This window comes from Haliaeetus albicilla, chromosome 6 (genome assembly GCF_947461875.1).
Source record: "Haliaeetus albicilla chromosome 6, bHalAlb1.1, whole genome shotgun sequence".
Lineage (NCBI taxonomy): Eukaryota > Metazoa > Chordata > Aves > Accipitriformes > Accipitridae > Haliaeetus > Haliaeetus albicilla.
Window position 1 is genome coordinate 41322836 of NC_091488.1, and position 15862 is coordinate 41338697.

Here is a 15862-nt window from a genome sequence, read left to right on the forward strand (position 1 = left end):
GAGAGAGAGATGGTTTTATTTTGGAGCTGAGTTTTTGTAATTGTGGGGGGGGTTTGTGGTGCTATTTTTTTTTTTCATCCATAGCAGGTTATAGTTCAAGAGGATGCTGTTTGTTCTGTGATCTGATAGTTCAAATCTAAATTATTAAATAAAGGACGATATTTTTAGGCATAGAACTTTCCCCATCCCTCATAACTGTGTGGGTACCAAAATAGTGCTTGATCTTCAGCCACAACTCCTGTTGCTCACGTCTATCCTGAATCGCCTTGGGGATCACTGCTTGAAGAACAGGTTCAAATTCAAGTAAGATCAGACTGAACATGACACCTGAGAGATGCTAGGCCAGGGCTTGAAATGGACCTAGTCACTCTTTAAAAGATCTTTTTCCTTGTTTCCACCTTTCTGGCAACTGTGTGTGTAAAGCAACTGAAACTGGTCTCTGGTGGTATGTGTTATGAAGCATCTTAATGAGAATTACTTGAGCAGCAATCTGTCCACAGGCTGATTCACTTGATTGATACCCCCAATATCCTGTGTGCTGAGTACCTTCGGTGCTGTCCTGCACCTTTGAGCAGATGGAGTAACACTTACAGCAGCCATTGATTTCTTTCCCAGGTGCAAGTAAAATACAAGTAATAATAAAGACCTCTTGTGGGTCCAGGCGGATGATAATACCGTACCGGGAAGGTGTTAAGAGGGCTACGGTGAGAAAAGGCTTATGGAAGGGCTATGTTCACCACAAAGGTACCAAAACTTCCAATTACATCTGTGTTTTATTGGACTAATGCAGTTACAATGCAGTATGGAGGGCACCTCCCCAAGCAAACAGCACATGCTGTCCACGAGCACCTCCTCCCAAAACCCAGACAAACAAAAGAAGAAGCTAGAGCTCTGCTATGTGCTCCAGAGTCTGAGGACAACGGTTTTGGCTTTATATTAGGAAAGAGAGGAAGCCCTTCCCAGACGGAGGAGCTGTGGCATGGACACGGGCAGAGACAGCACACACAGTTACACCCAAAGCTGTCAAACGAGCGCGGCTAACAGCACAGCTAAGCTTAGTCTTGGGAGTGAGAGCTGATCCAGTACAGCGAGGGGGGGAAATGAAAGAAACGTGTTGAGGCTGTCCCAGGTCACGTTTGTTTATACAAGGAGACAAGCATTAGAGTGCTCTGACGTGGGACCAGCTTACGTGGTACGGCAGGGCTTTTCTGGTGTTTTCACCCAGGAACTACTGGAGATGGCTTTGTAAAATACTGCTGGGAAAGGAGGCTGTAGCAGGGCTCCATTTGGCCAGGTCCTGGAAGCTGGGGTGTACGGACGCCCTGTGTGCTGACAGGTATATCGGCGAGGGGAGCCAGGGAGAGTCCTGGGTCTGATCCTGAGGCACACGTCCTTTCGTACTGGGAGGGATGTTACTGAAACAGCTCTCCCCCCAGCGTGGGCGGTCACAGGAGTTATCGCAGCAGTCAGACAGGACAAACCCTTCATCTAGCAGCGCTCCTGATGAGGAGAGGAGCGCAAACAGATTGGTTCCAAAAAGACTACAAACAAGTTTTGAGGCTGGGTGCATGCCACCTGCCCCAGCTGAAAAAACAGGTTTGAATCTATCGCAGGCATGACTGGAGCTATCCTAGGCCTTGTTCATTATTTAGTGGCCCCAGCAGATGACTGGGTATATGGTAGTTAAGTAGTGGCCAATCTATCGCTGGTCCTTGGGTTTGGAAGAGAGGGGACACTGTGATAAGTGTGGCACTTCTCATGTGATCTGACCTACCAGAGGGATGGTAGCCACCTCTCTACCTTGCAAGGAGCAATAAAATACAAGCTGGCAGCACAGGGGAAGGTTTCACTTGCAACTGGAGCAATTATCTCAAGCACTGAGACTGACCCAGTTTTATGGGCAAACCTTTTGATGGAGACAGCAGGGATGTTGTCGTTTCTCCATCGGCGCTCCGTTTCTAAGTTTCCTTGCCGAATTTTTGCTCTTGGCTCCCGATCAAAGGGATCGGGATCCTTATCAAAGAGGTCACATTCCGCTCTCTTATTAGGACTGCTGCGCGTGAGCTGGGTGCCTTCTGCAGGCAGAGGCTCCAGCAGCAGGAGGGCAAATGCGTTCCCGGCACGTAGGTTGGGGAGATCGGGTCCATGTCCTCTTGGGTCCCGTGCGCTCTGCGAGCCTGGCAGCTCCCAGGGCCGGCATGCTGCGGCAGCTATCTTCCACCGCACGCCAGGTCTGCCTCTCGGCACCGCTGTGCCCGACGCCGAGCGACTCACCGGTTTGCTTCTGCTCCAAACCTCAGCCTGTGCAGCCCGGTGCCGGCCCCGCGGTCAGCAGCAGAGGATCTTGAGGAAGGCTTTGCGGAAGTCGGTGTTGAAGGTTGTGTAGATGATGGGGTTGAGAGCGCTGTTCACGTAGCCAAGCCAGGTGCTGGCACTGTAAAGCCCTGGGGGCACGTGGCAGGACGGGCAGTGGGCATTGAGAATGTGAATCAAGAAGAAGGGCAGCCAGCAGACTATGAATGCCCCTGGGTTTAGAGAGAGGGAGAAAACAATCCATGAATTTAGAGAAGCAACTGCTTGGAAAGGGGCCTGCAACTGTGCCCTCTCCCTCCATCCTCTCACTATTTCCATGCACATGTCTGCATCTGGTAAACGCTGAAGGCGACGTTTATTCCTGATATAGAGGGACTTGGCAAGAGCAGAGGCTCCTTGGGACCAGTTATGTGAATGGATGGATGGGGCTTCAGGAATGGTCTGGTGACAGACAAAAGCAAGCAGCCACAACTTAGACTGCTGCCTTAGCTGCTTTAATCAGTTACGACGAGGGCTGCATTATTTCCCTGCTACTACTGAGTTAATGAGGGGAAGGAATGCATCTGGTGACCATGGCAGGTGACTGGGGCACCAGTCTCCTGGCTTCTCTATCCAGCTCTATGAGCTGGTTCCTCTGCTGCTCCTTCCCCTTCTGTAATTGGACCTAATTGCTTCTGTGTGTATGGAAACTTAGGATCGTCCCAGCTTAATAATAATAATAATAATAAAGGAAAAGGGAAAGCAAAGGTGTTGGCTGTTGCTCCCTCTAGCAGGGCTTGTTGGCCACTAATTTAAAACAGGAGGGTAACAAATCATGGCAAATAAAACACTAACATACTTGGCTCTCAACATTTGAGAGCATTACCCTAGCTCCCTAAATGTCCCACCGTCGTCTCTTCAGAGTTTGCGGATCAGTGACAGCTGAAGTCTGGGTCTGGCTTGCATTTTTTTACTCTCTACACTGTATTAGGAGACTCCTTGCTCTTGCAAGTCCCAAACCATCAGCCCTTGCACCCCACTAGACAGAGTGGCTCTCACTCACCCAGGACGATAGCCAGCATCTGCGTAGCCTTCCTCTCCCGAAGCTGGATCAGCCGGGGCTGCTGCTGCGCCAGCTTCAAAGAGCTGATGGTTTTGCCATCGCTGAGCGTCCGTACCTCCAGTCCTGGCTTCGTACTCTTTCTCCTCTCTTCCAGCCTGCTGTGTTGTGTAGTCCCTGGTGTCTTGGTGAGGGATGCCTCGTGGCAGAAGCTGCGGTACCGCTGCAGGCTGAAGACGGTCAGCAGCTGCCTTTTGGTAGATGTCTCCTGGCCTGAGCATTTGAGTGGGAGACAGGGGGAAAAGGTGCCTTGGCTTCTGTTTGGCAAAGCTTTTCTCTCCATGTGTTCCTGCAAAAGAGGATGCCACAGAGGAACTAGGAACCATCCAAACCATTAATTGGGTCAAAGGATGAGGAAAGTTGTAGGAGTCATCCTTAGCCCCACTTGTTTCTTAGGTTTGCACCATATCCTCTGGACTGACCTTGGCTTATCAGAGGGTGAACCAGCACCGAACAACTCTGCCTCCATCCCACCAAGGAGAAGCATGAGAACAAGAGCTGAAACACCTACTCTGCTAACCTTTTGCTTGTATTTTTTTGTTGGCCCTGCTCCCCTCAACATCCCCACCCTTTTTTAATGTAGCTTCACTGTGAGAAAATGGGTAAAACAAGCGGATATGCATGACCAGGCAAGCCCTTTCAAACCATTGCGCTAGTTCCCATGGTTGCAGGTATTTCGTCTAGAAAGGTCAGTGGAAAAAATGCTCCATGCACCATGAGCATTTTGACCTCTTAAGTCCGTCAGATGAAGAGGTTGTTTTTTGTTTTTTTAAATAATCTAGGTTAAAGCCTGTGAAGCCCTGAGAATGAAGCATCATAGAGCAAAAATCAATAAATGAAGACATTAAAATCAGAAGACAATAAATGAAAAAATTAGCCAGACTTCTGCATGGCTGAGAAAGCCCTGCTCTGAAGAAATACAGAAGTAGGCCATGCTCTTTTTTAGTCACCTGGTTCTAGAGGGCAGACATACACAGGGAGCACCTGCTTTCTAGAGGGCTGAAAAGGATTTAACTGGAGCTTCTGCGTCTCATATATCATGGCGTATGAGTGAAGGATGGGATGAAAACATGCCATGTCCCTTCTTTATGCTTTCCATTCTGTGCTTTGACCCTTTGAGGAGAAGAGGTGATGCATGCCCTGTCCTTTTTGACAGCTCCTACTGCGTTCATGTGGCTCTTACTTTGTGTGCATAACACGGTTTGGTGCTGGCGCTGTGGCTGCCCTGCCGGGTGAGGGTTCGCTTCTTTTGTCTTTGTCTTAGCACGAGGTAAATCCGGACATAGAGCAGCAGGGTCACCATGAAGGGGAGGTAGAAGGACACCAAAGAGGAGTAGATGATGAAACTAGGGTTGGATATGGAACAGACACTGGGATCCCCTGGGGAGGAGAAGAGAGAGAGAGGAGCGGCTGAGCTGCTTCGGTTTAGTACAAGGAGGGTCCGGTGCGTTGGCAAAGCAAGTCGAAAGGTGGCTGGGGGACAAAGGCAGTCTGAGGAGTGCAAGTATCTCCTATCTCTGTTGTTGCAAATTATACTGTGGCCTACCCACTCACCTCACCGATGCTTAAAACGGACTCTACCTGGGGCCGTCTAGCATGACCCGGTATGCATCTGCCTGCTTTTCTGGCCAACAGCTCTGCCCTCTTCTCTCATGCCTACTCCCATCCTTTCTCAGAGGATCCTTTCTCCTTTCGTCCTTTCTCCTATTCCTCCGGCAGCCTCTGAGCTGTCTAGATGCAGAGGTGTGCCCTCACCCCCATCTGTCTGGACCAGGCAGTGGGGGACAACAGCACTTCCCACCCCCTGTCCCCTTCTCACCTCAAGCACTGCATAGAGGATGGATGGGGAGCAGAGGACTTCTGCCTGTGGATCAGGGGCGAGAAAGGCTCCCCAGCCCCTCAGCCTCGGGAGAACGGGCTCCTCTAGGTGAGGGGAAGGGGAAAGACCAACTTGCTTCCAAGGAGGAGGCTAAATTGTTTGCTCTCTTCACAGGATTAAGTGAGGAGGCAGACAGCCGGTTAGATGGGAAGGAGATTTCTCAGAAGCAGTGCCAATATGCAGTCCTTGCTGTTTAGAAATGTGTCCTCTATCAGATTTAAGCCTGTGCATCTGGACCTGTTGATATCGGCAAGATCAGTAAGTCTGATGTGTGTGTGTGTGTTGGATGTGCTGCACGTCTGGAGATTTGGTCTGTGTGTGCAGAGTGATTGTTTGGGGGATCTGTAGACCCGGACACTCTGATGGCATTGATTTGGTAAAGCAGGCAGGTCTGTCCTCAGAGCAATAGGCAGCGTCTGCCTGAGCAAATGGCAAGTTTATGGACAAGAGCACATCTGCTCTCCAGCACTGGAGATTTTTCTCACCTTTCATAATGTGCTTTCCAGTTCCCTAAAATTTCCTGTAACTTGGAAGGTCTGCAGGACCCACATTAAATGACCTGACCATACACAGGGCAGCTTCATTTCCAACCCCTCCCTGTGTGCTATTGTTCGGGACATCACCTACCTGTAGTATTGAAGCCGAAGAGGAGAGGGCACGACACTGCGAATGCCAGCATCCAGACTATCACAATCATGAGAGAGACCCTCCTGCAGGAGCTCTGCCCGGTGCTGTACTGGTACTGAACTGGTTTCACCACTGCAGTGTATCTGTGGACCAAACCAGCTCCAGGAAGAGGAGAGGTAAGAATGGAGCGAGGAAAAGGACCAGGTTTTAAAAGGAGAAATGAAAGCCATGTAGGGAACATGATGGTGAATGTGGTGAAGAAAGGGAAGACGAAAGGAGAGAAGATCAGATGGTGGAATCAGCAATTTATAGAAATGGTAAGCGGGGTGTTGTGGGGAGGAACAGAGGAAATCAGAATTAGTTGGCAGCACTGCGGAGAAATGCTCTGCAGAACTGCTGGCATTGTGAAGCTACAAGGTTTGGGATACCAGATGGATCTAGAAACCCCAGGAAATCCCCATCCCTCAAACCCCTAAGGTTATATGTGCACTGCTGGGAAATAGCACTCGCTGGAGCAACCACAGCTCGCTACACTCTGTGCCTCAGCTGCCCGCTCTGGTGTCAGCCTTGCTGACAGCCAGCGGATTGCCCACGGGTGGGCGTTCAGCGCCTTTGGCTGCCAGGGTGCCCCAGGGGATGCAGCTCAGCAAGGCTAGGATTTGGAAAGCATAGGAGTCTCGTCTTTAGGATAGCCTGGGGGCTGCTACTTGCAGACAGAGCCAAAATGAAATAGGGATGAAGATTCCCGTGGAGGAACACTGGACCAACCCAGCGTTGAGACCTGCTTCGTATGATTACCCTTGAACCACATATTACAAAGGTACAGCGTGCAGGTTTTTTTCCTTCCCCCACTCCTCGGTCCTAACAGCACCATGTGTGCCGAGGTCTTGGCTCCCAGCCCTCAGCGTTGCTTAAAATAGGCTCAGTTTCATGATGTAGAAAACCAGAGCAAGGCTGAAGATTAAGCTGCAATAATCTTCACCCCCTCCCTATGTATATGGCAGGATTTTGTTTATTAAAACTTCATGAGTGAGGTCTCCAGGTGGAGAAACCCTCTTTGAGACTCAATGGGAATTAGATGACCAATACTGGTTCCTGCCTTCAAAAAGCATGAAGATGTGGTTGACTACCTATCAGTGATGTTTTATTGCTTGTGCCTCTCTGCCCTTAAGTACAGACATCTTCCAGCACATGGCGGGCAGAACTGTATTAATAGCAGTAGTGACAGCGACGGACTTGCAGGGAGACTTGTGTTCCCGAAGATGCCGATGCTGCCCGTGCAAACCCTGTTTCCTTGTCCCTGCCACGCTGGGGTATGGGGCCAACCCCCATCTCCAGACTATCCCCCTGGATGCTGTTGGCTCTCACCTGTCAATGCTGATAGCACAGAGGTTTAAAATGCTCGCTGTGCACATCATTACATCCATGGTGACGAAGATATCACAACAGATGCGGCTGAAGGTCCAGACTCCTCCGGTCACCTGCAGCAGCAACCACAAAACTGTCAGCCTTGTTCTGCACCGAGTCCTGGTAAGTTATGTATAAGGAGGTGCTCTCCTCACAGTATCTCAACAGCTAGACGAGTTCGTGTCCACCGTGATGTGCAGAGGGAAACTGAGGCACTTATGTTGTGTGCAAGATAACAAAGCGGTAGGTCACGGAGAAGGACCACACCTTGATTTCAATCCTTGACTTACTCTTACGGAGGGAGGCAGGGTAAAAAAAAAGATAGCAGCTATCCCTTCCCTTAAGACCTAGCATGATAAATTGATTTAAATTTGATATCACTGTATATATCCTTTGATTAAGGCTTATCTGAGAAAATCTAAGGGCTGAAAGTGTTTCCCAGCTTAGCTGCTGGAGTTCTCTTGCAGGCAGTGAGCTGGAAAAGTGCTGCAAATTTTATGCATTTATGCATGAAACAGAGACCTGAGACCCGAGGCTTCTCTAAAAGCTTATTTGGATTCTTATCTCAGTTACAGATTTTGATTATTAGATCTGAGAGAGAACTCACAAGCTATTCGGATAAAGGGTTTTGGTTTGCTACCATGTCGAGCTTTTGTTCTGGTTGTTTTGAATTTTTAATCTGAAGTGTGTAACTGTGAAAGCTTAGCTGTGGCCAATCTTTGTGATGGAGAAATGCATTTTTTGGCCCAGCCATCAAGTTCTCGACAATGATCTTTTCGGTTGACAGCAATATGCTCCAAGCACCACGTGGCACTGCTCTCCTCGGGGCTGGGATGATAGCCTGACTCCAAGCAAGGTGCTCTGCCTCAGCACCCACTCCTTGTTGGAGATGAAGAAGGAGGCAGCCTGTCCTCCAACAGATAAGCCTGTTGAATGAGTACAGCAAATCGATCTAATGCTGCGCTGGTTGGAGAAGGGGGTGGGTAGGAGAGAAAGCAGGAGGAAAGTCCTTGCTTGGAGAGAGCCTGGATTTTAGTCTTCAACCCCGTAGATCCTGCTGGTTTAGCTGGATCCTGGGAAACTATCAGGAACCAGCACTAGTTCCCAGTCTCTCTGCTTACATTTAGACTGCATCTGGAGTACTGCGTCTGATTCTGGGGCCCCGGTATGGGAAAAACATTGATAAATGGGAGCGAGTGCAGCGGAGTGCCACCAAGACAGCCCCTGGGGGCTGGAGCACTTGTCCTGTGAGGAGCAGCTAAGGGAACAGGGCTTGTTCACCCTGGAGAAGAGGTGGCTTTTGCGGGGGGTGAGGGGACTAACAGAAGTCCCCTAGTGCCTACTGGGAGGTTATTAAGAAAGTTGGAGCTAGGTTACTAAGAAGATGGAGCCAGGTTTTTCCCAGAAGTGTGTGGTGGGACAAGAAGAGGCAACAGGCGTAAGTTGAAAGAAGAAAGGTGCAAACTGGTTATGAAGGTAAACTTTCTGACCATGAGGCAGTGGAGCCGGTTGCTTGGTGAGCCTGTGCAGGCTCCAGCCTTGGAGGTTTTTCAAGACCCACTCAAAAATACCTATCCCAGATCAAGCTGGAGAGGGTGCCACAAGTAAGCGTGGCTTCTGAGGCAGTGGGTCAACCCTGCAGCAAGCGTCGATGCCTAGGAAGGACGTAGCTCCCTGCAGAGAGGAGCACTCGTATAAATACAGAATTCACTCTGTGTGAGTTGTTTTCAGAGTTGTTTAAGAAATAATCCTGAGAAATTTAAATGGTTTGGATTATGCTAGCATTCCCGCACATGGGCACAGAAACGCGCTCAGGTGAGCTGTGTCTTTAGGGTGTTCTCTGCTGGACCCAGCTGCAGAAGTCAGGTACTGAACGAGGCAGTCTTCCATTAGACCCCCTGACTCTGAATGAATGCGGGGGAGAGAAATGGGAATTGGCTTGCAAAATGCAGCAGGGAACTGTGCTTTCATCTTCAGTTCACTGATACTTGTGGGGCTCCTTTGTTTTTTTCTAAAAAAAAGGAAGCAAAGGGAAAAAACCAAACCCTTAGAGCTTTTCTGCACAATTAGATGGGCTACAAGATGTGCAAACTGAAGGCTGTCCCTCTGAAATGAGGCACCTTAATAGGTGGGTTCAGTTTTCAAAGACACTCCACACCGTTTTTGCTTTAGTTTCAGATTTTGAGAACTGCTTGACCACCTCAAAATATATATTAAAAAAAATATAAATGCTGGAAGCCTTTGCAGTGGGATCCAGTAAGGGGTGTTTCTGTAGTCTGAGGCAAAATGCAATGCAGCGCCTTTGTGTTCTGTGGAGTTTGAAGAATATTTACCAGGAGCTGGTGCCAGGTGTTCGCATGAAAGCCAGCTGCCGCTAGCCCAGCAGATGTGCAAGCACTTAACTGGGGGAGTTTCCAAGGTCCTGAGCACATTCAAATGCTAAGCCCAAGAATGTGAACCATTAAAACTGAAGAAGGTGGTGGTGGGAATGGCTCTGAAGTGAACGCTCTCAGGATGATGCATTCAGATCGCGCCACCTGCATACTAAGCTGTAGCTTGTATTAAGAGAATGCTTGCCAGATCAAAACGCTTGGGCTTAAAACCCATCCTCACTTCCACCAGCCACAACTTCTAAAATGGGGAGTAGCTCTGCTGAAATCGGTGAAATATTTAATATTTACCTATGGGGTATGTGAACCCAGAATTTATTCCAAAATTTAACAATGAAGAAGAGCCTTTTTATTATAGGCCTTGTTCATAATTTTTTAAATTCTATTTCTGCTCTTCCTTTTATTGCTCTGTTCCGCTTATCTTTGCTACAGCAGCTAGAACTTGCTAGTGTACATTTCTGTTTTTCATATGCTGGCAGGGTACCTGTTCTTTATCCTTCTGGTGCCTTTTGTCCAGGAATCTCAAAGCACATCACAGGTATTAATTGAATGAATCCTCACAACTGCCTGGGTGAGGTAGATGGTTAAATATTATTCTCTTACAGCTGATGAGAGCAAACCACAGAGAGATGAGCTGATACAATCTCTCATTACCACTCAGTGCATGTGTGGCAGAAGTGGGAATAGAGTCCAGGATGAAATCCTGGCTCTCTCAAAGACAATGCTAAAGCTCCCTGTAGACTATTCAGGTCAGGTTCTCACCTCATCTTTCTTGATGACCAGTCTGCTTTAGCCACAAAATTGCGGTATTATTATTTTTAACTTTCCAACCCTATGGGAAGTCTTCCAATTTAAAAAAAAATAAAAATCATTGTGCATTCAAAAACATACAAATCCGTCACTCTCCTGAATCCTTAAAAAGAAATGAAAGAATCTCTGTAAATCAGGTATGTTATGATGATGCCATGTTGAAGAGTATATGGATGGCCAAGTATGAACATGAAGTTGCATCAGGTGACAACAGGCACGTAAGCAGCGGTGCCTCTAAGCGTGCTCACTTAAGCGTTTGGTGTTTTAGAAAGCGTTCTTCTTGGGCGTGCTGTTAGCTCCCCGTAGCTGTGAAATGGCTGCTTATGTTTTTGCACGGCGGGAGTAACTAAGAGCAGGCGCGCAATCAGGCCTGCTGACAAGTGGTCAGCTGCTGAGCTGCAGGAACTCGGTTGTCTGCCCTCCCTTTGAGGGTAGGCTGGTGAGCTCCTTGAGCTCGAAGAGCAGTTGTAGCTCTCGCTGCTCTGGTGTGAGAGCCACAGAAGAGGAGACAGCGTTACTCTCGCACGCTCTGAACAGAGCTGCAGGTGGGACCTCAGTGACAATCATCTTCTGAAGCTTTTTTTGCTTTGGAGGTAGAACTGGATGTTGTCAGAAGACTGAGAAGGATGCTCCACGCCATGCTGCTACATGTCCTCCTCCATTTATACAATAACCATAAGGCACGATGGTATTTAATGCCATCAAACTCCAGTGGGCAGGATACCCTAATGCCACTGTCTTAGAAACCTTGGTGAGCTTCAGTAGTCACGCCAGCCACAGCATCAGAGGTCAGAAAAGAACTGGGGTAGCAGTGCTGGTATGTTAGACCTACCTGTTGACCCCAGAAGATTGCTAGACACAGTGCTGAATAGCATTTTTATGCCAGAAACTTCATTAGGTGAAGATGAGGATTTTGAGGTTATAAAATGTTCTTATTGTTGCTCTGTCACAGCCTTCCCAAAAGACTTCTCAGAAAGAGACAGTGCTGGTCTGCATGATTGATAAAATGGCAGATTTCACGGAGAAGGTCCAGGATGCAGATAGCTCTAAAAATTGAGTGTAAAGCACAAAGTTCACAAGTGACATTTAAATCTGAGGTATTCATCCACCATTAGCTTCTCCATAAATAATGGCCAGGTCTCAGACGTCTGGTTTGGCAAATGTTCAGTAGATGAATAGGTATTGTACACGGTTTTGGGGACTGAATGATTTCTTGGCAATTTCCAGGCCCATAGTGTACTGAAGCATGATACCATTTCCACTTCATTGGTAGCATCGCTGATCCATAAACAGCAGCAAATATCTAAATGACTTTGGGGCTTTTTGGACTGCTTTTTAAATCTTAGTCTTGCTGGAGTCCTACAGCCTGGTTCTCTAGGAGATACTGCGCAGTGGTGGGAGTGGTAGATTAGGTTTGGGATGTGTGTGGGTTCTTCTCCCTGTTGTTTGGGTGACTTGGATCAGCTACTTTGATTATCCAAGCTCCACAGATGGAACTGAATCTTGAATGGGTCTGCAAACACGACTAGGGAACGGACCTACTGTCGTGCTCACAAATCGTGACCACAGTACTGCATGGGGGCAGAGGCTGCCTCACAGATGTGCCTTAGTCCCGCTCTCTCCACAAGCGAGAAGGAGTGCTAAGTCTTTTCTAATGCAAAGCACAGTGTGATTTCATTAAAGACTGGAATATGCTTGAGGTGATGGACTATTCCAGTCCAAAAGAAAATTTGACTTTTAATAATATTTTTTAGTTGCAATCAAATTGCAGAGTGTAATTCTGTCTTTCTGGGATTGCATGCCCCCCGCCCCTTATTCCTTGCTTTTTAATCACTCAGTGTAACACAACGGAGCTGTACACATCCTGCAGGCCAGCTCCAGGACCGCTCCACACAGGTTAGTCTAAATGTTGCTACTGACTTCGTTGGGAACATGATCACACGTGCGGTATCATGGTGCTCTCTTTGTTCTTTTACTCCATGGCAATGCTATGCATAAACAGTTAACCACCAATGCCCTTATTAGTAATGCTTATACGCAGAGCAAACCCTTAATTTCTCTTAATTGTAGCCTTGCCGAGACTGCAGCGGGCACAGTTTGGGAGAGCGGCTTGGATTAACACAAGGGAAGTGCCCAGGCTGGGTGTCAAAGCTTAGAGCTATGTTTCCTATTCAACATACTCCGGTGGCAGAGGACGGCTGTAGGCCACTGCCAGTCCCCTGCTACTTGATCAAATCTCCTTGTAACCACATAGTAGGTCTGACATTTGGTAGTGTTGTCCTGTCCTGTCCTACCTTCTGTTCACGCACTGCGCGGTCCATATGCACAAGTCAAAATCCCTTTCTGCTTCTGCTTTGGTTTGCGGCAAAGAGGTCAGCCAAAGGTGGGCAGCTGCCAACGGAATATTTACCCTACCCTTCAGCCTGATCCTGGCTTGCCCCTTAGAGAAAGAGCATGAGGCTTCAGCAAGATCATGGCTCAGAGCCTTATTCTGTGTCTGGTAGCACGAGAACAGGGTACTAGGGCTCAGCTGAAAACTTATGGCTGATAGATGTTCGACTCTAATTTTTCTAGACCTACCAATTTTTGTGAATTAGTGTAAAAATGCTGATGAGAACAGATAAAAATGTCAGCTGTAGCACACCTTCATGTATTTATTTTAGTAAAAATATTTGCCCCGGGAGTGGCTTCATTAATTCGGGATTTTGCCGCAGTGGGGGGGGGGGGGATTTGGTTTCCACCTTTGCTGCCCTATAGCTGGTGGTGTTGTCCATACTGTGCACAGTCATGCCAGTACATTTTTACACTGCCCAATGTGCAAAGATCAGGGCAATGGAGAATAAGACCCTGAGGGCTTGATGAGTCCTTTGAAGTTATTGTGAAAATGCTCACATGACTTGAAGAGATTTTAGAGCATGTTCTTTAGCTTCATCTCTTTCTCAGCCTGCTTGGGGAACGTTGCTTGGAGCTGACCTAACATCATGGACGTTAAGGCTCTTAAACTCCGCAGGAGACGAGGATTTGACCGCCCTTGCTTGTTTTCTGGCCAGCAGGAGCAGGGATTGATCTGGGCTCTAAGATGAGCTCCCATAAAGGTATTTCCACCCTATTGCCTCCTCCGCCATTCCTGAGTCATCATGGTGCTCACTGGCAACCCTTCTGGCTGATGGAGTCAGCTTCAAGGATGCTCAGATGAAAGTGATATTAGCACATCAGAACCGCCAATCTACGCTGCCGGCTGTAGCCCAGCTGCCATTCAAGCTCCACGAGGCTGTGCTCTGCCAGAAAGAGCAAGGCTCAGGGTATCTGCTGACAGGGGGGACTGCGGTGCGTTTGTCCAGCACGCGTCCAGCCTACGAGGGCCACCTGCGTGACATTGTGGGCTGCTACCCACCCCACAAGTGCCCCAGAGCTAGCTGAGGGCTTAAAATATGAATGGACTTTATCTGTACCAGAGCTGGCCTATCCTGAGAGCGTGCACTAATGCTGGTGAACTCCTACTGTGCTTAAATTCTGCTAATCTTTCCTAGGACGTACTCACCTCCAGGTACACCACCCATGGCATCACCAAAGTAGCCACCAGTAAGTCCGCCACCGCCAGGCTCACCACAAGGTAGTTTGTGGTGGTTTGCAAGGTGCGTTCCCTCAGCACAGCTAAGCAGACCAGCACGTTCCCAAAGATGATGGCCAAAATCAGGATGCAGTAGCAGAGGGCGTAGTAGGCATGCGAGTGTGGCAGGTCGGGCTCTGTAGTGTTGTTTGCCCCACAGGGAACGGGGTCGGTGGTGTTAGGATGACTGCTGGTTCTTGTGAAGAGGGCCATGGGGACGCCGCTGCAAAGAGAAAGAAAGAGGTGACTGAAAATCAGAGCTCTACGATAATTGTGGAGAACAGTACCTTCTGTGGACGGTGTATGATTTTCATGCTTCCTTCATGAATGCTACTTCAAGCCGATTATAGCGGTCTTTTTTTCTGCTCGTATATAGGCAGAGCTTTGCTTAAAGTCTTGCTTGGCCTGTTTTGTTTTTCACTGAATCTAAGCCAAGAGAAGAATGCAATATTTCACCTCCTGGGTGCATCTGAAGGGTGCATCTTACCAACCAACGCAGCTGTACGGAAAGCGGCAATGGTTTTAAGATGCACCAAAGTCACACCACAGTACAAGTCAGCTGGGCAAGAGCGCAGTCTGAAAGACAACAATTTGTAGTGCTGAGGAAGACCCAACGCAGTTACCCAAACTAGGGCTTGGCCAGAAGCTTGGACCTAGCATCTTTTCTTCTGGGAAGTACCCTCCCCTTCCCTCGTCAAAAAATATCTTCAATAACTTCATGTACTCGAGGGCTCAGCAGCCTGGCGGAGAGACTGCACCTGCAATGCTCAAGTAGCCTCTTGAACCCTGGCTGCCTGGCAGTAAGCACCACCTACTGAATTACTCTTTTCCTGCAAAGTGTTTCTGTCCCAGGCCTTCTGTTCAAATAACGCTCTGCTTCAGCCCTGCCTGCCTTGCCAAAGCTTGACTGTCAGTGCTGCCCCCAATTCATCCATGCTGTGCTCTGTGTTTTCTATGCCTGGCCAGACGATGCACTTCCTATGCTGAGGAGCAAATCACCTTGTCATTTGGGATGAAATAATGGAAGGATGCTTGCAGGGTACTCTGCATTTCTTTTTCTTACAATGGATTCGTGATTGTGCTCAGGAACCTATCCTTTCTTGATTTAGAAGGAGGATGATTTTTTCCAGGAATATGAAGGCTGCTGTCCCAGGGTTGTTCTGTGACATTTAATCACTTGTGTCCCATTTTTTTTTTCCTTTGCTAGCGCTCCCATCGCTGAACTTATCATCGGCGTGACAGGTACGAAAGGCAAGGCCAAATCGTTGCAACACCAATGGTATAAATACTACTCTTTGTTCCACCTCACCCCTTGAACAGCAGCATCTGTGAAGCACACACTCCTGGAAGAGCAGCCGTGCAATAGGTATGAATCGCTCCAGCCCCTTGGTGTATATTCATCCTTAAAACTGGTGTCACTTGCCCCTGCTGCTTTGTAGTCGGGAGGGGACAAGGGCCAAATGAGATGGAAACTGAACTTCCCTCTGTCCTGTGAACACAGATCCCTCGGGACAGGGGTGAAACAATCTCTTACGGCATGCGTTTTGTCTGAAAGTGCCTGTGCTTGTTTCTCCCTCTCTATCTTTCTTCTGCCTGCCTCTGACAAAGAAGTTAAGCCTTCCACTGGACCTGAAGGATTTCCCGTACCGTGAGCGCTGCTGCCGAGTCCAGGACTGTTTGTTCATAAAACAATTCAGCTGCAGCCACCCAAATACAGGGCTTATTTT

General features: G+C 48.4%; 1 protein-coding gene across 2 annotated transcripts; it reads right to left on the reverse strand.

Moving 5' to 3' along the window:
- Positions 1-709: 709 nt before the first annotated feature.
- On the reverse strand, positions 710-14348 carry DRD3 (dopamine receptor D3). Of its 2 annotated transcripts, XM_009915133.2 has the most exons (6): positions 14067-14348; positions 7287-7399; positions 5919-6061; positions 4596-4792; positions 3356-3701; positions 710-2525 (listed from the first exon to the last, which is right to left on the reverse strand). In XM_009915133.2, the coding sequence occupies exons 1-6, from the start codon at positions 14346-14348 to the stop codon at positions 2329-2331; spliced, it is 1278 nt and encodes a 425-aa protein (XP_009913435.1). In that variant the 3' UTR covers positions 710-2328. The 2 variants fall into 2 exon arrangements, with proteins under 2 accessions (XP_009913435.1, XP_069641887.1); XM_069785786.1 differs by lacking the exon at positions 4596-4792.
- Between the last annotated feature and the right edge of the window lie 1514 nt (positions 14349-15862).